The following is a 21,872-nucleotide window of genomic DNA, read 5'->3' as shown; positions in this document are numbered from 1 at the left end:
AGGACACAGGGCACAGGGGACCCAGAGGCGGTCAGCGCCGTGAGGGGGCACCCAGCTGTCCGCGGGGTATTCCCCAGAGACAGTGATGCTCACTGGGGCGGAGGGTCTGGCACTTTCACGGGGGGCCGTGTGCTGGGAGGGGTGACCGTCAGCACAGGGACACATTTCGTCAGACACTTCCGTGCACCCACCGCCGAGCCCGGGCCGCCCACGCAGCGGCGCCGAGCTCATCGTGGGCTTCGTGTGAACTGCCCCTCCCGTCCCCACTACGTGATGCACAACGTTCTTGTGAAATGCGTCTGCCGTCTCAGCCACAGGTCTCCACGTTCTCTGTTAGTTTAGGCAAACAAACCATTCGAAGGATTAAAAAAATCTAAAAGTAAAATCAAGTCATAATCTTGAAATATCGTTCGTTTTGGAATGAAAGCACTTCAGAAAGCACCATACTGGTTTCTGACACTCGTTCTGCGGAGATTTTTAGGGGGCATAAAAGAAATGCTACGTTGCAGGACGGTGGCGTGAGCTTCGCGTGGTCCGAGTTAATCTCAGACGCCTCTCGAGGTAGGCAGGTTCTGCTGTGGAAATTTCAATTTGTGCAGCTGTAACACTGAAACGTCAACAAACATTGATCTAAAGTCTTATCCGAGTCATTAATAATTTAATTGCGAAGAGTCGTCTGCAGGGCCTAATCTGCCATTCTGATGCTTTGAAATAAATGACATTTACATGTAAATTATATTGAAATCAGTTTCTGTAGGTGCGAGGGCTTCACTCACAGCAGAGGGAGACGGACCGTGTCTGCTCACCCCCATCAATCAAGACCTGGGAGACAGTGGCTCAGTCTGAATTACAAACATTAGTCGTAACTAATACAGTAAAAACAGAAACTTCAAACCATTTTTACTAATTTTCTTCGAGCTAAAGAAAAAACATTTCATTTGAAAATGATAGATTAAACACACATTCCTACTAACGGGTATTAACTAATACAAAAGTGTAATTTTTATCAACACACACTGTAAATGGAGCAGAAAGTGAGAGCAGAACGTCTATTCTAAAATAGGGACTTGGTTAATAAATAAATCCACCAGTACGACAGAAAAACACTCTGAATTTAGAACTTGTTTCACTCCTTCAAAATGTAGCTTTTTCCTCCCAGGCAACGTGGGCAGCTAAAAGAAACCGATTTGCAATGTTTTTATAAAATCAGTAAGAAAGTTACAACACGACAATATTTCTCTTCTTTAGTAATTATCTGTACTCAGTATTTACAAGCACCCTCTCACCAAGATAAAACATTTAAAGTCCCAAGTGCTTTCAGACATGTACTCACTGGTCTGAAAACGTGGATGTCTTGTGTTCTGGACACCAAGTGTGAGCTTTTGGCGATGCACGTCGCGGTCTCGAGTTTATCGCCCGTTAGCATCCATATCTGGGAGGCAAGTGAAGACGGAGAACTCTTAGCAGTGTCCGTTCTCGAACACACTGCACACCCACGTTCACAGCTCTACTGTTCACACCTGCCAAACCACAGAAGCCACCCAGTGTGCACGCACGGATGGACAAGGACGTGGCATGCGCACCGTGGAACAGAGCCCGGCCCTGAGAGGGGGAATATCCCAGCACCCGCTAAGACATGGACGGGCCTGGAGGATGCTGAGCTCAGGGAAGGGCATCAGCCCCATCCGGGCAAAGGCTGTGGGGCTGCAGCGGGCGGAGGGCCGTCGGGGAGTCGCACCACAGAGGCAGAAGCCAGATGGTGGGCGACAGGGCCAGGGGAGCGCAGGGGAGCTTGTGTTTCATGGGGACCGAGGTTCGGAGTTACACGTTCCGGAGAAAGGCAGTAGGGACGGCTGCACAGTGGCGGGAATTACTTTGTGACCATGAGCTGTGCACGGAAAGATGCTTAAGATGATAAATGCGACGTCATGTACATTTTACCACTATCCAAGTCTCTGTCGACTTAGGGAAAACAAGTCGGAGCTGAGTGATGTCAGATGGAGCCTCTGAGATGCGCAGCCCCATGAATGACGGGGGTTTAGGAAGCTCAGCCTGAGGCTACCGAGACGCCTGTAGACACCTAAGGGCCAGGCTCCCAGAGCCCCGTGCACCGCACCGGCGGGCCCAGAGGACACCATGTGGTCACAGGCTTACAGAGTGATGGGCACCCCAGAGATCCTTATTCCAACCTGATTTTTCAGCTGGAAACTAAGGTTCAAAAAGGGGAAACAGTTAAGCCAAAAATTGTCTTTATGAAATACAACATGGGAAATACCACTATTTTTACTTTTAAAAAATGGCATAAGCCTGTATTTCATATATAAGCCTGTCCCTGGACCACAAAGAGCACAAAAGCAGACATTTAAGGTGTGACAGGACGGTTCACACAAATATCTCATATAACAGCTTTATAGTGACCGCTCACCGACGCCTGACTTCTCAGACGTTTAGAGTGTCATGGACACACGTGCACTTCTGCACACAGGAAACCTCAGGGCGTACCGCGTTCCGCTGAGGGATCGTCTGCTTGTGGCTCTTCTCAGTGCGGGGAGACTGGTGCCCGCCCTCTGTCTCACATATTTACCTTCACCTGTTTGAGCCTGGACACGACGTTCAGACAAAGTTGGGAGGGGCGCGTGGGTGACTCAGTGGGTTAAGCCGCTGCCTTTGGCTCAGGTCATGATCTCAGGGTCCTGGGAACGAGCCCCGCATCGGGCTCTCTGCTCATCAGGGGAGCCTGCTTCCCCCTTCTCTGCCTGCCTCTCTGCCTGCTTGTGATCTCTGTCAAATTAATAAATAAAATCTTAAAAAAAAATAAAAGACAAAGTTGGGAATAATTCACCCGAGACAGTAAGAGCTGCAGGCCCTGGTGAAGCTGCGTGCGGCTCAGGCGTGGTCACCTACGGACCTGCCGCCTGGAATCACAAGCTCAACTTCTGTGAAGGGACACGAGGGGACTTTCTTCAGATGGGAGATGCAAAGCAAGAAGGGCAGGACACCACACACTCGTGCAGGTTAGCAAACAACCAACAGAAACACCCAGACCGTGCACACCAGAGCGCTGGCTGCTCAAGCACACGGGGCTGGGGGGCTGAGCGACACGGGGTGCAAGAAACGTCACCACGAACGAGCAGCGGCCCCGGGCACGTCAAGCGAACGCTGGCTGCTCAGCACAGTCCGGGGGACAGTGTCTCAAGGCCTAGGTGTGAACGGCTCTCTGGTGATTCCGAAGCCGGATGCGTCTCCTGACGGGCCGCTGTCCTGGACGGACGGGGCCCCCTCTCCCCACCAGGCCCCTGCAGGGCACACTCGCTACACGTGTTCTGGCTGCAAACCTCGGGCTGCTCTCCCTCCAACGCCATCCTTCCCTCCTGTCTCACTAGTCTAGCCATTCGCTGTTTTTTCCTCTTGAAAAAGCTCGAGCTGTGTCGTTCCCCTTCTCCAACCCGAGGCCCCAGTCCTCAGGGCAACCTGGGAATACATTTTCTCTCCCGTTCCGTATGTGAACCTTGGGCTCCGCCGGCACGTGGGTCAGAAAGCAGTTCCCTGAAAGCGAAAACTCACACCAGCACGCGCCCGGGGAGGGGGGCGCTGGCCGGCACGCATGGTACCTTGATGCCCGCATTGCGCAGCATTTCCAGCGTGGGCCGCACGTCCGCCTGCAGCTGGTCCTCCACGCCGGTGAGGCACAGCAGCTCCATCTCCCGCTCCAGGCTCTCCACCACCGCCGCCACCTTCAGAGCCCGGTCGTGGATGCTCAGCTTGGCCTGGCTGTAGCGGCTCTGCCGAGACGGAGCGCGGGTCACGCCGCGTGCGGGGGACACGCCCCTCCCCCAGCAGCCGGGCGGCAGGCCGTCCGCGCCAGCAGCACACCCGCACCCAAGCGCCCGCCAGGCCGACGCCCGAGGGCTGAGGGGCTGCGAGGTCGGCTCACCTCGAAGTCCTGGTACTGCTCCTCTGTCAACGCCCGCTTGGCGACCACGAGGGTGCGCAGACCTTCCCGGGCCATGTTCCCACACTGGAAAAGGAGATGCTGCAGGTCACACGCAGGCCCCAGCTGCTGGCCGCGGCGCAGGCAGGCACGTTCGGCCTCCGCCAAATCTGCTCTGTGGTCAGGGCCGGTCCCTTGCTCGGGAAGAACCCCGCACGTCCCGTGTCCGTCGCTGCGCCTGCGCACCTGGGCTCCCTGGTCCTCGGTGGCCTCTGCCCGACACCTGGTGGGGCTCCCCTCGCAGGTGTGTCCTATGAGCCCAGCCGCGCTGCAAGGACGGTTCTGCGACCCTCATCTCCGCCGGCAGGCTGTGGTCACGGGGCAGCTCTCAGACAAGCACACTTCCTTCCCATGTTAGACTAGACTGTTCCAAAATGGCATCACAAGCAAGGTCTACACCAGGCTGCCACAGCAGCACGGGAAGTGCGGAGGTTCGGTGCCAGGGTGCGAGAAGCAAGGTCTGCAAGTGGGAGAGCCTCACGTGGCAGTGCAGTGGGGGGAGGGGGAGGAGTGGCCTCACGTGGCAGTGCAGTGGGGGGAGGGGAAGACCCCAAGGGTCCTGGGGCTCCGCGCTGGGGTCTGGCTCTTCTGCAGGGAAAAGGGCCCACAGCAAGGCCACAGGCCCAGGCTCGCGTTACTGAACAAGAGACAGAAACACACTCACAGGTGCGCGGAAAGATATCAGGCACAGAAAATGCACCAAAGTAACATTATTTTCCATCCACTAGAGGAAACACTGGGCAGTTTAAGCTGATGACGAGGGGAGAACAGGAGGATTCTGGGCCGCTGACGGGACCGGTGCCAAGCTCTTGGCAGAGAACAGCTTGGTGCCCTGCCCTGCCCTCACAGAGGCTCACCTGTGCCCCTCACGCAGGACGGGGCCCAGAAACGCTGACACGGCCTGCACGCGTGCGGTGGGCACCGAGGAGCAACACCTGAGGTTGTACATGCAGAGGCCCACGCAGCCGGCGGAGACCGAGGCAGCGGGCACAGCAGGAGCAGACGCCGCCTCTTGGGAGCTGTGAGTAAGCCCCGTCCCCCGCCTTCAGGGACTGCGCCGCCTCCCTTGGGCTGCACGGATAGGACGCTGCCCCGCGGCATGAAGCCTGACGAGGCCCTCAAAACGCGTGGCCTGGAAAGGTGTGAGCACTGCCTCTGCAGGCCGGGAGCACCCTGCGGGGCCGGCAGCTGTCCACCCCGAACACGACCCTGTCCTGGACTGGCGGGCAGAGGCCAGGAGTCCCGGGCTGGTCACTGGCCTCGGACTCCGATGTGAGTGAACAAGACAGCGTCCCTGGCGCCACGCCCCAGAGGGCCCCCGCGGGAAGAGCAGGGAAAATAGAGAGAAAGCGACCCGGGGAGGAGACGCTGAGTGCGGCCGGCGGGGACGGACCACAGACAGGAAGTGTGATGACCAGGTGCCACCCGAGCTGCGCCCAAGCTGCAGACACCAACACCAGTGTTTCAGAAGGTGGTTTCCATGAAAAAGAAAGTTTAAAAAACAATGTGAGCGCTGAGCTATACCATTCCCTGAAGCCACAGTGTCCACACATCCAGATCACTACCACCACCCAGCCACGGCTTGCCCAGGCCACTGCAGCTCCCGAGAGCCCCTTCCTCTCTTCCTGGTTGACTCTTAAATTTCAGACTCGAGGAACAAGTTTAAATGGTTCAGAGCTCCCGAGTGCAGCATGGGAGCCCGCACGGCCGTGTGACGGAGAGCGCCACGGTGGTCGGCTCTGGGCGTGGGTGGCTCTCAGGGCCGCGGCGGAGGCTCCAGCCTGGCCCACGGCCCTGGGGCGCAGGTGTCCGGAGCACTTTTAGCCAACACCAAGGGGTTCCGACAACAGCCAGAGCCGCGGTCTCCCGCGTGCACCTGAAGATACACGCTGACGCCGGGCACTCGGGCGCACCGTCCCGCGCCAGCGAGCTGCTCTCCGTCAGTGGAAGGGAGAGGGGCTACCAGGAAGCTCGCAGGCAGCGCGGCCCCGCCGTGATGCCAGTGCCCGGCGCTGTTGCCAAGCCACAGGCAGAGTCACAGCCACGAGGGAGCCTAGTATCTGCTGGAGTGCCCCACCTCCCACGCAGCGAGAACAAGGCAAGAGTGGGAACCCCACATCCCCAGGGACCAGCACACACTCATGGGCCAACAGTCCAGACGCGACTTTGAACACGTGCTCGTGCCCAGACGCCCTCCCCCACCGTCCCCAGGGGTGGAGGCTGGCGGTCCCACACGGCTGTGCTCCTGGTGGGGCACTCGTGTCTAACCGAGCCCGTCTACCGCAGCTGCCCGCAGGACGTTAAAATCGGCCAAGAGAGGGTGAACGACTCCGACTTTGCGAGATCCTCTCTGATCCATCTGGCCACGCGGTCTGAAGCACGCAGACGGCCGCAGCTCCCGCCTCCCAGCAGAGAGTGGTCCCCGCGCCCGTCACACCTTCCCCGATCCCCAGTGCTGACCCACACTACACCCCTGCACGTGGAGGAAGGAGGCCACGCACCTGACACGTCCCGCGGCCGGGCCTGGCCACCCCACGTCCCTGCACAGTGAGGGTTTCTACAAAACTGGCCCTCGCTGGGCCGGGCTGAGGAAAGTGTTGGTGGCACGTGTGTGACTTGTTCAGTACGTGGAGAACAGAGGCTCACGGCCAAGAATCCAACGTGCGGAGCCTGCCTGAGACAGAGGCGCTCAGGCTCCCAAAACACGCCGCTGTTTTTGTTTTTGGGTTGGTTTTAAATAAGGTAAAGGTTTTCAGAAGATAATGGTTATTACAACGAAGATGTGGGTAGAGGATCAAGAGATTTACGTAAGGGAAGGAAATGTAACCTTGGGAGAATGCATGCACAGAGGGTTTTTAATAAAGTTATCTTTGTGTAAAACAACCTGACGTCATCTGTCTGTTGCAAGACATTTATTGACGTGACCTCATAAAGCTAAATAAATTAAGCCAAGTATTTTATAATTAATTGTACATCATTATGACCGAAAGTAATTTTTATGGCATTTTACTAGGTCTTCAGGGAATTTAATTTATTCATGTGCCTGATGAAATGCAAGTGCCCGAAGGAGCTATTGATTCGTATCGCCAATGCCGCCGTGGACGCGGGGGTGCGGCTGCCACACTGACCGACCACGCCCGGGCCATGCGGGGTGACCGTGGACACCAGCACTGACACACGCCCGGGATCAGTCTCCCTCCGAACTCACGCTTTTCTGTTCACGCAGAAACGTGGACAGTAAAATAATCTCACGAGGCTGCTCATGAATTCTCTCTCTCTAGAGAGAATCTGACCAAATGTAGGAATGATCACGTTTGTATCTTCTTTTCTAATTTTAAAGTGAATCCTACATATAAATTAGAATGGCATTAAAATCCTTATCAAAATCTTGCCAATAACACAGATTACAAAATAAATGTATTAAAATTAACTTGGGCTGTATCCGCAGCATTATCTCAGAATTTTTAGTGAATGGCGATCACGCTGTTTTCATCAATACAGACAAGACACTATCGATAAGGACCGACTCGCACACGGACAGGCGGGTACACATGCCCCAGAAGCAGCAGCCGTTTGGACGGAGGAGGCGGTTTACGATTCAAGTACCCCCTGTCTTTCTGCTTCATGGAACGGAGAGGAACCAGAACCACTTAAAAGAACACTGCGGACAAGCCATACGGTCTGCGGTTCAGGAGGCGGTGTCCGATTTCTGCCAGTTACGGCGGCACACGCGCTCGCTGCATGGCGGGAAGCAGTGTGCGGGGCCGGGGCGCAGCTTACCTCCTCCTCCAGCCAGTCGTTGTACTGCACGATGGAGGACATGGCCACGTCGGCCCCCTTCATGTAGAAGGTGATTTCCGCAGTGGACTCGTCCTGGCACAGAAGGAAACACAGGCAGGTTTAGGCCACGCTGCTCCCAGGCAGTGAGGGCCGCGGGCACGGGAACGCACTAGGGAAAGCGGTTCTCCCTGAACCCGGTCTGTGCAGGGCAACGCCGCCCCGAGACGTTCGGGCAACCGAGCCCGAGAACATGAACCAGATCTCGAGGTCCTGTGTGTGGCTGCGGCAACAGGGCCTGTCCACGGAGGTGACGCCTCAGCCGCGAGGGAATTTTCACCGCTGACTGAACGCGCTTTCCTTGGTCAGTCACGGTCTGAGATAGGTTTCGGTATCTGCTAAAACTATTTAAGAGACGCATGTCAGCGGCTTTATGGTCCTAAATCCTCCTCCAGCAAAGCTCCCGGCCGCTGCTGTCGGAGGCGAAACAGGCAGCTTGAGCTGCTTTCCAAGAATAAGCCGCGAACACCTCCTCCCTGCTCTGCCTTCGTCGTCTCCTGAGAGTCACCTGAACTCCCTGCCACCAGAGCCTCACTAGCTGCCCAGCACCAACTCCTAGATTTTGTATCAAAAACAAGCGAGTGGCCCAGATGGTCTCAAAGAGCAGGGACGAGCCCGAGCCGCGCGCCGGCCCACAGGGGCATGAGCGGCCAGGCTACCCGCACGATGACGCCCATGCGCTTGCTCTCCGAGGTGAACGGGAACATCTGCAGGACGCTGAAGGTCAGGAGCTGGCCGCTGGGGCTCCGCAGCTGCATGGAGCCCAGGTCTCTGCTGACCAGCGTGAGGCCGACGCTCTCCGTCCACTGCACCAGGGCCACCTGGGGGAGATCAGGGATGCGTGAGGCCGCGTGAACAGCAGGCAGCGCCCCTCGCCCCCCTGCCCAGCTCCCCTCGACCCCTGCCCAGCTCCTCCCCGGGGCCAGTGTGGGGCTTCCTGTGACACCAGGTCTCTCCCTGGCTGAGCGCCACGCCCTTGCTGGAGATTTCAGGCCTCGCCTATGTGTCCAGCAGGTCCCCTAGGGCTGGAGAAAGCAAACGCTTCGGGAGCATCGTGGGTTCTGACTGGTGAGCAGAATGTCACTGCTGAGCCCCAGTGTCCATTGCCAAGTCACGTGAGGACAGGCCGCGAGGAGGCTTGGCTCTCTGGCTTCGGGGTGGGATGGCTCAGGTCAACCCCCACCCCAGCTCATCTGCAGGGCCGTGGCGGCCAGGCCACCTCTCAGGCCACCAGCACGTGGATGCCACCAGGACACTCAGCACATCTGGGTCGAGGTTACAGTTCCACCCTTCATCCTTTTCACAGGGGCCACCTGAGATGTCCCTTGGGCAGACCAGGGATCACTTTTGTTTTTATTTTTTTCTAAAAGATTTTATTTATTCATGTGACAGACAGAGATCACAAGTAGGCAGAGAGGCAGGCAGAGAGAGAGGAGGAAGCAGGCTCCCCGCTGAGCAGAGAGCCCGATGCGGGACTTGATCCCAGGACCCTGAGATCATGACCTGCACCGAAGGCAGAGGCTTAACCCACTGAGCCACCCAGGCGTCCCAGGGATCACTTTTCAAGTGGGGCTTTCTAGGTAGTTCCCGTGGCTGGAACTACTGGAAGGTTCTAGCACAACGGTCAAACTGAGGGTGACGAGATGCTTGCTGTTTTTATGCTTCCAACTCGACCAGGGCCGTGCTGTGGAGGCTGGGGCGTCTGAAGATAATAAGGCAGGAAAAATGGAAGCGAAACACTTTCAGGTTTGGGGACTGTGGGTGCTTTGGAACACAGACCAGGGCCTTACTCTGCACCACTCTGGGCCCTGCTGGCAAGAACGACCTCGGGAGGCAGAAACGGCCACACTGCATGGGGCTGGCTATGAAGGGATTTCCCACAGACCACTCGGGCTCCTTTACTGGGATGCCTTTATTTCCCCAGTTGAGAGCATCTCGTAAAGGAACCAGACAGACATGTACGACTGCGGGTCGAGGATCGTAAAGACATATTTATACAGCTTACAATTTCACTTTACTTTATAAATAAATGCTCAATGCATCAGAATTCACCTTGCAGAAACTTCTCACCTAAAAAGTTTGCATAGGGGGGCGCCTGGGTGGCTCAGTGGGTTAAGCCTCTGCCTTCGGCTCGGGTCATGATCTCAGGGTCCTGGGATAGAGACCTGCATCGGGCTCTCTGCTCAGCAGGGGAGCCTGCTTCCCCCCTCTCTCTGCCTGCCTCTCTGCCTACTTGTGATCTCCGTCTGTCAAATAAATAAATAAAATCTTTAAAAAAAATAATAAATAAAAAGTTTGCATAGGGAGTTAGCCCACAGTAAGGGGAACAGAGTAACTCCAGAAAAGCAGAACTGAGTAATTATCCTGGATTTCTGGTTATTTCAGAGCCAGAGTCAGAAATGCAGTCCTATAAAAAAGGCAAAAAGGGATCGAAGTCCCTTTCTCCCGCTGGCTCCTCCCCTCAAGGCCAGTCCCGTCCCCGAGGAGCAGACCGACCCTGGCCCGTCGTGGACGAGCTGCCCGAGGGTGCGTAAGGGGAAGCTCCTACCCCACCTGTCCAGCCCCGCGGCCCATGCCTGGCCCCCTGCCCACTGCTGGGCACAAGTCTGCTTGCCGAGGTAGGAAGAGTTGTGTGCAGTGTGCAAATTTCTGCTTCCCAATTTTCCCTTTGTAGATGTTTCATTTCGATGAGGACAATCACACTATTAGCCGACTCATAAACTCACGAGAGCAAGTGCCACATGCCACATTACACAGTGAGCTACAGTGAGCTCGGACCGCGCGGAATGCTCGTCCTGCTGGGACCAACACCTTGCCACCAGCTGGGGCGTCTTGGAGCGCGCCGTCCGCACGCCCTGGGCCAGCCCCGCCCATGAGGGCATCCGCACAGACGCCCCGGGTCAGGGTCATCCCCGCATCTTGGTAAAGGGGAAATCCTGACACTGGGCCTTCTCTGCTGTGCCTGCCTTGACCTTCTGTGTGCCCAGGGGGCCTGGACACTACCAGGTGTCCTGATGTAGGAGGTATCTGCGTGGTACCCAAAAGCACTGACCAGATTTGACAATGTGCTCAGCAGACTGGGGACGCAGTTCAAAGAGCTGAGGCAAAACTCGGAACAGAAATAGGCCCAAACCCCTGAATTGGTACAGTATCTGGGCTGGTCAGACCATGTCTGACACGCCGCATTTCCTCTGCTGTGCCTCGGGAGCCCGCTGTTCTAGAAACACCCGGCATCTTACCTTTGCAAACGGGAAGCCCCACTCTCAACACGTAATTGATGCCTCTCCCCTTTTTGTGGGAAATATAAGGAATGGGCCAATTTTCACTTTTGTCTACCAGTTCTTTTAGTACGATCTCCGCTCTCCCTTCCCGAAGACCAATTACACGCACGGCAACAACTCGTACCCGTACATCAAGTACCGTGGAACTGCCGTCTAGAAACGACGTGCTGGCAGTTTTCACGTTCTGCAGAACACGGTGAAGGAACAAAGCTGCCTCAAAGACATGACACAGTTCTTCCTAAGTTCATGATTAAATATTTTCATTGCTGTTGCTATGTGAATGGGGCATCGTCTTCCGTGTAGCAGGTTGTGGCTGATTATTAGAAAAACGTGGGTCTGGGTGTTTTTACTGGGGTCTCCTGGATGACGATTTTTTGGTTGCCGAGATACACAGTCACGTCGTGCTGACGTGCTAATCTTACTTCCTTGTAGCAACTATCATGACTGTTTCCTGACATCCTGTCTGGATAGAACGTCCAGGACAGTGTGAAAGGGCATTGGTGTCGGGAGACATTTGCTTTAATCTTCACTCGGGAACGACTGTAGAGTTTATCTGGTGTGATGGTGAGTACAGACTTACAACTGGTATCATGAATTCTGCTAAGGACGGACTTCTCTATTTTGCACTGACTATTACTAGATGTGGAGGGGGCCTCCTTGGTTTGTTTTGATCAGGAATGGGTACTGAATCGTGACTTAAATACCATTTTGAAGGCACTCACTAATGGAAGTGAGACTATCCCACTGACATCCGGCTCCTCCGGAGCCGTGCTCATGTCCTTCCCAGCACCGCTCTTGTATTCCTGGGAGAAATGCTACTGCTCGTGGTCTTCCAACACACTGTAGGTCTGTGGGACGACAGGATTTCTGTGTCTAGGTTCATAGGATCAACTTTAAGTCTCTTACTGTGTGTATGTTTATGTTATCTTGACCAGATTTTAGAATTTAGGATTAAGTTGGGTTCGTGAACTGATTTTGAAACCTTTGGAGTATCGTCCTTGATCCAGGAAAGTTCTGTGTTGGATTAATTTTACACCTCGTTTGTACTCACTGGTTTGTATTACTTATACTAGTTACTATTTTTGCTAATGATTTCTGAATTTATTGCCTTCTCAATCATTACTTTTTGCTCTCCTTATCTTTTCTTTCTCCTACTTTCCTCTGGTTTTACTTTATCCTGTTGAATTTTTAGTTGATATGAGCTCACTTGTTCTGTCTCTCCCTACTGGTGGGCACAGCCTCTGGTCTGTCTGCTAAGTGCTCCCCGGGGACCTCGTCCGAGGGAAATGCAGCTTCGTCTGCCGCCCCGGCCACACTGCCGGCTGCGCCTGGAGGCTGGAGTGTGAGCACAGTTGTTCAGTGTTTGCAGGACGTTGCTTTGGATCTCTGGCCTCTCCTGACCAGGGCTTCTCTTTGGTTGTGTTCTCTGTACTAACAGGACACACATACAAAGCTGCTGAGGGCTGGGTAGAAACAGTCAGGTCTTTGGCCAGAATTTATGTCAGGAGCAGGAACACATGGCCGCCTGCCTTCCCCAACAGCGAGGCCCTCGGTCGGGGAGAAGGCCAGAGGTGCACCTCTTCTTGTTCCTGGGCATACGGTCCATGGTGGCGTGGGCCATCCAGCATTCCTGATCTTGTATCCGTGGCCCACAGAACACGAAACTGTCCTGGCACTCAGGTAGGGGCTCTTTAGTAAGGAAGTTTCCAGTGCTCCTGCTTGACTTGATCTGTTTCGATGGTTTTGTCAGTGCTGGAATGAAATGTGGGGCGAGTGGTTTACAAATCTTTGTGTGCTGCTGTGTTCCTCCAGAAGCCGCTCTTCTAACAGGATATGATCCTGAGACCTTTCTGTGAAAGGTGAAGATAACTCCGAACGTAAAGACTTAATATATTTCAAAGGACGGCTTCTGTGACTATGAACTTTTAGAAATTTCTGATACTGCAACTACTGACAATACCACAGAGGTAAAATTAATTAAAATGTGAATATATAAAATACATTTAAGAGGGAGGCTGGCTACGTCTCATCCACAAGCCACTCGGTGACACACGGTCTTCGTCGTGCTCACAATTCTCCTGCTAAGTAACTGGTGCAGGACGGTGTTCCCAGGGTCCTTCCACAGGACAGAAAATATGAGGGAAGATCTTAACGTTCGCCTTTCTCTATGATTTCATTATCCAGAAACTTCTGTGCTATTACTGACGAGATCGGGCGCGTTCAGGGTGGTATGGCCGTAGACTTCTGTGCTATTACTGAAAAGCTTGGGAGAACTTTCTTTCATCATATTAGCAATCAAATACACACACCCGCCAGCTACACGCCAGGGATGCCTCATTCCCACGCATGTGATCGACTGTAACCTGACCACGGACTCAGCGTACTTTCGTGCGGTATCACCACGCTGCTCTGATCCGCCAGCGCCACGAACACGAACGCAGTCTGATCACCCGGAAAAGCTGCCAACTGGCAACCATGGCCGGCTTCGCGCGCGGTGCACTGCTCCTGGGAGGGGCCGGCCCCCAAATGTGCCAACGCAACACCGGTTAGCCCCACGGCGCTGGGCACGCACACACGCAGACGCATAAGTGGTGCACACCACGTGCGTGAGAGCTCGCTTCGGTGAGTCCAGAAGCCAAAGGCCATTGAGCGTGTGCTATTCTTCCACGTCTAAATAACTCACTTGTGGTCTGGTGGCAACGTTAGCTCATTCGTGCAGGTAAGTGTCTGGCGGGGGAGTGGTGACTGTGCCCGACAGTAACATGGGACACAGAAGGGCCGCCGCACCCGGGGAAGAGGACTGCCACAAACAGCTGGACAGCAGAGGGAAGCAGGCATTAAACATCTTGGCCAATCAGTCTTTCTGGGCCCAAAGAGGCCAGACGTCTTCAGGTTTGCGCCACCACGTGCCCCGATCACTGGAGTCGGCCACGGCGAGCACCAAGGCTCCGCCTCCGGAGCGGGCGTCCACTCTGACGGCTCACGACATTCGGGGGCTCGCACGGGACACACACCACTGAAGGGAGGGGGGGTCTTAATTCCACCCAGGAACTTCCAGGGAGCATCTCATGTTCACGAAGCTGCAGCTTGCGATGCTGCAGCTGGAAGAGACGAAGCGACAGGCCAGGGAGAGTTCCTGCTCTCTGGGAGAACGAAATGTTGATCGCTCCTCGTAAGGAACAGGGCCAGGCGTCAGCGGGCTCCCGCGGGGAGTGCGAGATGAGTCGCTGACGCGTGAACGTTACCACTTGCTGCTCCTTCAAGGGTCACCGCCGTCCACGATGACACGTCCCGGCAAGCTGAACAACCGCACCTCACAGACCTCACAGAGCCTTTAAGGACGACCCTCAACTCCCCCAGAATTTCCTGATGCGTACGAACATCTGTGAACATCTGCAGGTAAGGCCAGAGACCCGTCCTGTTTTCAGGAAAGTGAAAACAAAGGCCACTTGCGTGGTGAAGAACGGCAACGGTGCTGGCAGGGCTCAAGCGAGAGCGCTCTCCCTCAATCCAGCTCTCTCTAAAGCTGAAGAGGACACAAGAGCCATGCACATGCAGGGACGATGCGAGCAGGGCGGGGACACAGAATGCACAAAACCAAGGACGTCTCCAAAATGACAACGTTGCTTATTAACCACACGTGTTGTGAGAGGTCAACGCTGAGGTCAAACAGAAAACATCAATTGAGCCGTTTCCCGGAATAAAGCTCCAGGGTACAATATTCTAAGCACTTTGTTCAATAAAAAACGCTTTTAAAACGGGGCTTTGGTGATTGGGAAGCACTGCCATCATCCGTCAACCTAGCTGTGGCAAAGTTCAATAAGCTAAATAATGAACCATTTAGATGATTTTCCTCGGGCCTGAGGGATTTGCAAACATCGCCTCGACAGAGCTCTTAAAAAATGATGACGAACTCTATTTTTTCATTTTCAGATTTAAAATACATGTTAGGGATTTTTTAGGGTTATTTAAATGGGTTGCTACTTGTAATCACTGTCCAATCTCTGAAGTAGAAAGAAATTTCAAACAAGGGAAAAACTCAACGGTAAGAGTGGCAGTTTCTATCTGAGTCCAGTAATCTTGGAATCGATGAGATCCTGCTCTATTGTGAATACATAATTTAAGACTTAAAAAGTGTTATGACTTATATAAATACCCAAAGATGAAAAATCCCACATATTTTCAATAAAACGGGTATTTACTTTTGTCAGGTAATAAGGTAAATATGTAAATAGTATTTTTACAATTTCCAGTAAGATTTTTCTTGAGAAACATCTGTGGTCTCAGTTTCCATCTTTAAGACTGGGAAACAGTTTTCAATGTACAGTCATTTGCAGTCTTGGAGAATTTCTAGAATGTTACATCATGCAGAGAACGTGTTCAACCCCTTCTTCATGTGAAACGGAACGTGGCCCACGTCCACAGAGGGCTGTGGCCGGGGCCCATGCCGGCTTGCGAAGACGGCAGTTTAGAGATCAGCCGGCTTAGCTCTTCCTCTTGGCAGTTTCGCCTACAATTCCTGTCACCAGATAAAAGACGTGCCCCACACGCGCTTCCAAAAGCCGCGCGGAGTTTGGGCACAATGGAGGTCTCCGTATTTATGGGTCAACACGACCTCCAGCGTGCCCCCGCGGTGCCAACAGCGTCCCCTCCGCCGGCCAGCGGACTCCAGACCAAGCGTGCCGAGGAGAGCTGGAGAGATGGCGGAGCTGGGCCTCCCCGCGTGCCCCGCGCCCTCCTCCCCGGGCCGGGCCGGGAGATGTTGTGAGCCCGTGACGGGAGCCCACCACAAGGTCATCAGGCGCCAGAAGGGGGGAAAGACCTTTGACGACGAGACACCACCTGGCTATGGACTCCAGGGCTCTACATCAAGGCCTGGTATTCCAGGAATCTGGTTTCTAGGTATTTACCGTGAGATGCTCCCTCCCTTCGGCCCACGCCAGCACCGTCCCAGCACCTCACTGCAGCCTGGGCCGGGGGAATGGCTGAGACCCGCACACCCGTGGGGGGAGGGGCAGCGTGGCTGAGACCCGCACACCCGCGGGGGAGGGGCAGCGTGGCTGAGACCCGCACACCCGTGGGGGGCAGCTGCGGGAGGACGAGAGAGACCAGGAGGGGTCCCCATGTGAGCAAGTGTCCAGGGGAAGCCGGGAGCCAGCGTGACTGGTCTCAGCTTTCCACATTTAAAGAAAACCTGAACTTTCACCTTCTTGGCCGTTTTTTTTTACCACCTCTACGCTCGTACGTGAGCAATGACACGGCCTAATTTCTCTAAAGTAGATTGTTCTGGTTACAGTGAGACCATTTCCTGACTAAATAACCAAGTGCCTATGTACATCTTCAAAAGTAAATTTGGTTTTCAAATAACACAGGTGCACAGAGCTCCGTCCAATGCTGAGTCTGCTGGTGCATTTCGGCTCCTTGTCATCATGAGGTCAGAACAAGGTAAGCGGGTCACACATCTGTCTCCGCTGCGTGGCCTGCAGTGGGGGCCCTGCGGAGGGACAGACCATACCCCCCAGTGCGCCCCCTGCTCTGCCGCAGTGCTCGCCCCACACCCCAGCAGGCGCCTGTGGTTCTCAGCTGTGGGTGCCACTTGGTGCATTTCCAGAAGGGAGAAGCATTGGCCCCACACCAGGCCCAGCAATCGGTGCTTCTGGAACCAAGCATTAGTACAGAAAATGGCAGACACACAAGAAAGACAAGAAAATAGAACTGTCAGTCCCCCTGCTGTGCGGACAGGATGAGGGCTGCCAGCGTGTCCCCTGTGGCTCCCAGAAGACCGCGGACACAGACTAAGGGTGCCTCTGGGAACAAAACACGTCACGATCGTCACAAGGAGCTTTCAAGGAGCAGGGAGGTCCCGCAGGACAGGTGTGCCTGGCCGCAGGGAAGCGGGACACGAGCCCCGGCAAGCCACAGCCATGACACGCGTCTGTGCAGTCCTGCGGGCCGGGGCCTGAGCAGCCTCTTGCTCTTACTCAGAGGACGCCTCTCCAACACGGGAAGCCCACAGGTCTATCTTCTGAGCTTACTCCGTGTCACCCAGCACGACAGTGACGCTCCTGCCAGCGCCCCAGACACCCCGGCACCTCAGCGCTCCTGGCTTCACGCTGCGGTTCCCAGCAGCGGCGCAAGGCCCAGCCCTCGGGCCTCCCTGACGTGGACGTCCCAGAGGAAAGTGGCACCTGCCTCCCTTGCCGTGATGTGAGAGCGGAGCGACGTCGCTCTTCTGAAGTAGTCCTGTTTACGAGAACCACCGGGCTCCTCTCTTTAATAAAACGTTACATCGGGTTTTCTTCCTGAAACCGTGACTGAGGGTACTTTGGGGGTTATTATGGGATCCAGTTCCACGAGGAGTTAACGAAGCTCGTCTGCTTCCACGGCTGCCGGTCTGCTTAGAGAATCAGCTCAGTAACCTGGACTACGAGAGAGTGCGCGAGAAAACTGTGTTTAAAATACACTGCCTGAACAGGAGCCGGACAAATTAACAACAGCCTTTATCAAAAATCAAAAAATGGGGGCTCCTGGGCGGCTCAGGCGGTTCAGCATCTGCCTTCAGCTCGGGTCGTGATCCCAAGGGCCTGGAATCGAGTCCCTGCTCAGCGGAGAGCCTGCTTCTCCCTCTCTTTCTGCCGCTCCCCCTGCTTGTGTGCTCTCTGACAAAAATAAATAAAATCTTCAAAAAAATAAAAAATATATAAATAAAAGGAAAAAAAAGTAGAGTCAAAAATGACTAATCTGCTAAATTTAAGATTTTACTGTTTCTATCTTCTGTAGATTTTTGAAATGATTTATATTCCAATTCTCTCTCTCTCTCTTTTTTTAAAGATTTTATTTATTTGGCAGACAGAGATCACAAGCAGGCAGAGAGGCAGACAGAGAGAGAAGGGGAAGCAGGCTCCCCGCTGAGCAGAGAGCCCAATGCAGGGCTCAATCCCAGGACGCTGAGATCATGACCTGAACCGAAGGCAGAGGCTCAAACAACTGAGCCACCCGGGCATCCCCCAACTCTCTTTTGAAATAAATATGCGGTAGCTAAATTCTGGCAGAAACCCCAAACAAACCAACCCGTAAATGTAACATGATTCACGATTCACGCGGAGCTACGAGGATGGGACGATGAGGGGACAACGCGGACGGCAGCGGCTTCACTAAGATCTGACGTGGTCACAATCCATTTATGAAACCGCTCAAGCTCTGATTTTTCTATTTCGCAGTAACTCACTCTCGGACTTTCTGGGATGTGCAGACACAGCAGGCCCAAATGCACGGATCCCGAAGAACCGTTGAGGCCTTGTGGGCTGGAGCCCAGGCACCATCTGAGGCGGTAACAAAGCTCCCTCACACTCATCCTCCCAGAAGGAAATCCTGTGCCTCGGATGCAGTTTGGTTTCTGAGATTCTCTGAAAGGCCCCGACTGACCTCGTCAGGGCTGGCGGCCTGGTAGGTGCGGTTCCCATCGCTGAAGTCCTGGTCCGCCTCTGCGTCCTCGGCCTCCGTGGGCGCGCCGGCTCGAGGCTCGTACACGGGGGTCACGTTGTGGCACAGAGCGATGGCCTTCACGGCTTCGTGGACTCGGCTGCTGACGCTTCTCCTCACTTTGGGAGCGGCAGACTGGGCTTTTCTGGGTGGTGTCGTGCTGCTGGTGTGTCCGCCGGCCGGAGGCTGCATCTGAGGAAATACGGAGCTTACAGAAGGGACGGCACGGCTGCTACCGGGGTTATGAGCACATGTGATTTTTACGCACGCGTCCGCGAGGCAGGAGACGGGCAGCCCTCCCGGAGCCGCTGCTCACACCCGTGGCCTTGTCGCGCGGGCACTGTCCCGCCGCCTGCGCACGGACGCCTCCCGGGCGTCCCCGAACTGGCCGCTGCAGTCCTGACAGTTGGGGCGCTTTCCTCTACCTCTGCCGAGCCCTCAAGAAACCCTGCCTGTCCTCTGGGAAGGACGCACCAGAGCCGCACAGTCCCCCCGCCTCCGGGCTGCGCTGAAGCAGACGCAGCCGAGGGCAGGAACGCACCTGGAGCGTCCCGCTACCGCAGCGGGGTCCAGCCGGGGTGGCCTCCGAGTCACAGCCCAGCTCTGGGCAGAACCGTGAGCGCTGCACGCCAGGGCGAGCCGGCCCCCACAGCTGGTCTCAACGTCCCAGGCTCTGGGTGTCTGTCCAGCCACCATCCCCGCGCCCCAGAGGGCCAGACACTCCTCGGCTCCCTTGCTCCCAAGCAGGCAAGGCTCTCACTTCTGGACGGGGCGTGCGGAGCCACCGAGCCGTGACTGGGGGCTGGATGACAGTGCTGTCTCACAGTGGCTCCGACAGAGGGCCTGTCGCCACGGTCCCCAGCTGGCACGGCCGTCCACACTCGCCTCCCCTTATGGCGGTGCACAGCGTGGCAGGTGCCGCAGAGGGCTTCGGTCAGGGTTACTGGCAGCTGTGTGACTTAACTCCACACACATGCCGCTACAGAGACTCCCTCCATCCCCAGATGCCTCCGGTGTGGACATATAATCAGATTCGGGAGATCTGTGTTACACCGCAGAGGACCTGGTAGACGATTATCATCTTAACAAAAAGACAGAATCCCAGAAATAAAATCAATCTTCCAAAAAGTACTATCTAACTAGCCAACCAACTAGTAGTTTAGAAAAAAAAGATTTTTAAAATCCTCCTCCATGGAAACAAGTATCAAGTATTTGCTATTTTTATACAGTGACTCATCCTTTCTGCTTAACTTTTCTAGTAAAATAGCTTATCGGGGAACTATTAAAATATTCATGGATAATGTAAATTTATTTCTTTAAAAACAGATTTTAGCTGGTACTGTTTCGACCTAGCCCTAGATTACCGGGAGAAGGGAAGTCTTATTCCTTCTCGTTTTTAGATTTTCCTTCTGTTGACAAATGTTTTAGGTGACGAGGCCTCTGCACTGAACTGAGTGGCTTCGACTTAGGAAAGGGCTTGGTTCCAAGGGTGCCTGTGCACGTGCGTATGCCTGTGTACGTGATCGTCACATACGATAAACATACCCATTAGATATTTTTCATTTGACGACGTCTTGGAAAGTAAAGTATACGCCGTTCTGGGAAACATTCCAGAAGAGAAGGTCCGCACAAGCTGAGCGCGAGCGAGGCAGACTACACTGAATTTGGTCAGAGCAGAAACTGCTCAGGGCGTGTGTGGCTCAGCCCTGGCTGTGAAAGTCAAGTCAGAAGGACGACGGTGAATACACAGGGCCTACAGCCTCTGAGGGCCCGTGAGAGCCTCGGGCAGCTGTGGTCCACGCACAGCAAGCCCTGTCCCCAGGGGGCGGGCAAGCTGCGTGTCTGTGCCTGATCTACACTAGCCTGTTACGACTGGGGTGACCAAACCCCACAAGAGGCCAGCAGAGAGGCAGAGAAGCAGCCTAGGAAAGTGACAGCTGGCCTGGGTTCAAACCACAGCCTTGTGCGTGAGCATCTCAGAGGCCCTGGGGTTGCGAGGTTTGGTTACATCATCGGTGAATTCAGATGAGTGCAACACGGACGCTAACTAGGAACAGGCTACGGGACCCACGTGGCCTCAGATGAACTCTGCCGAGCGGCCTGCATCTACCGGCCCCACGTCCCGTCACCGGGGGCACACGCGGCGCCAGGGGCCCCATGTCAGGCCTATCCCGGGCCACAGATGCACTTGCAGAGCACACAGCCTACAAAGCCACCAGCAAACACCGTGGCTACGAGGCCACGTGTCTCCTGCAGCCTCCGAGACCTGCCAACGTACTCGCAGATGAGGTACTGGACTCTGAGCTTCACTTCACGACGGTAGCGGAGAAGCAGAAGGGCTACGGGGCATCAGGGCCGCTGTGCACAGACAGCTGCTGAGGCAGAATGACAGGGACACTAGGCCTCATGACACTACACTGTGTGTCTACTTCCGTTATCGAAGAGGCAAAAAAATATGAGAACGTCTTACTAATCATGAAGAAACACCTGTGATGCGGTACTCTACTATGCAGTCCTAAAAATACTTCCTATACCAGTGATTTTTCCCACTATTTCACTAAGGAAGTTATTTAATACGAATCCATGGTTTAAGGTCATTATACTTTTTCGATTGTTTTACAGTATAGAAATGCTTACTTAAAATTGGTCCAAAAACTGTCTCCTGATTTATGAATGAGAACTGAGTGTTTCAGGACAAAGACGTTGGCCGATTTCCAGAGGAGTGGACGCAACAGGCTCAGGCCGGCTCGCCGAGCCTGGCCCTCCTGCAGGCGGCCCCCCCGCGCCAACGGGCTCACCTGTGAGTATGGGTTCCTGAGGTGGCTCTGGATCTCGTCCATCGTGTCCGCTCCATAAGACACGGTCCCCAAGTGCAGCCGCTTAAACACCATCTCGTTCTGGGTGAGGGTTCCTGCGACAAAGACCAGCCACAGAGGAAGGTCGTTAGCGGGACCAGGACTCCGCATCGTGTACATGGACATTCACGGGCCGATGCTCTCAGACCTGAGCGCCCCTCGGCAGTGGAAACGTTCTGCTCTGTAATTCCGGCCCCTACGAACGTCCTTCCCTGTGGAGGACAAGCGTCCCGCCCAGATCCCTCGGGAAAAGCGGGCGATGGCGTGGAGGGCACCTGAGGGAAGGGCGGCTCTGCCTTTCAGTTCAGACGCGCTGTTTGCTGCGAATATGAACATCGCTTGCGCCGGTTCTGAGACAGGCGTGAAACTGGGAAACAGAGTCACTGTCTTTGTCATTGCCGTCCAGGACACGGCCTGAGAAAGACA

The 21,872-nt window shown here is 54.8% G+C and overlaps 1 protein-coding gene across 6 annotated transcripts in view; it reads right to left on the bottom strand.

Annotated features, from left to right (window-relative positions):
* Positions 1-21,872, bottom strand: part of ATP9B (ATPase phospholipid transporting 9B (putative)) — a 221,155-nt gene that overhangs the window by 20,743 nt on the left and 178,540 nt on the right. For all 6 annotated transcript variants that reach the window (XM_046025851.1, XM_046025854.1, XM_046025852.1 and 3 more), the window contains 7 exons: positions 21,390-21,502; positions 18,535-18,783; positions 8,488-8,649; positions 7,772-7,864; positions 3,935-4,018; positions 3,612-3,782; positions 1,334-1,432 (listed from right to left, as the gene is read on the bottom strand). In XM_046025851.1, coding sequence (XP_045881807.1) covers positions 1,334-1,432; positions 3,612-3,782; positions 3,935-4,018; positions 7,772-7,864; positions 8,488-8,649; positions 18,535-18,783; positions 21,390-21,502 — 971 coding nt within the window. The remainder of the gene's footprint in view (positions 1-1,333; positions 1,433-3,611; positions 3,783-3,934; positions 4,019-7,771; positions 7,865-8,487; positions 8,650-18,534; positions 18,784-21,389; positions 21,503-21,872) is intronic.

Source organism: Meles meles, chromosome 12, assembly GCF_922984935.1.
Source record: "Meles meles chromosome 12, mMelMel3.1 paternal haplotype, whole genome shotgun sequence".
Taxonomy (NCBI): Eukaryota; Metazoa; Chordata; class Mammalia; order Carnivora; family Mustelidae; genus Meles; species Meles meles.
The sequence above is the reverse complement of the archived record's forward strand: the minus strand, read 5'-3'. Positions and strand labels throughout refer to the sequence as shown.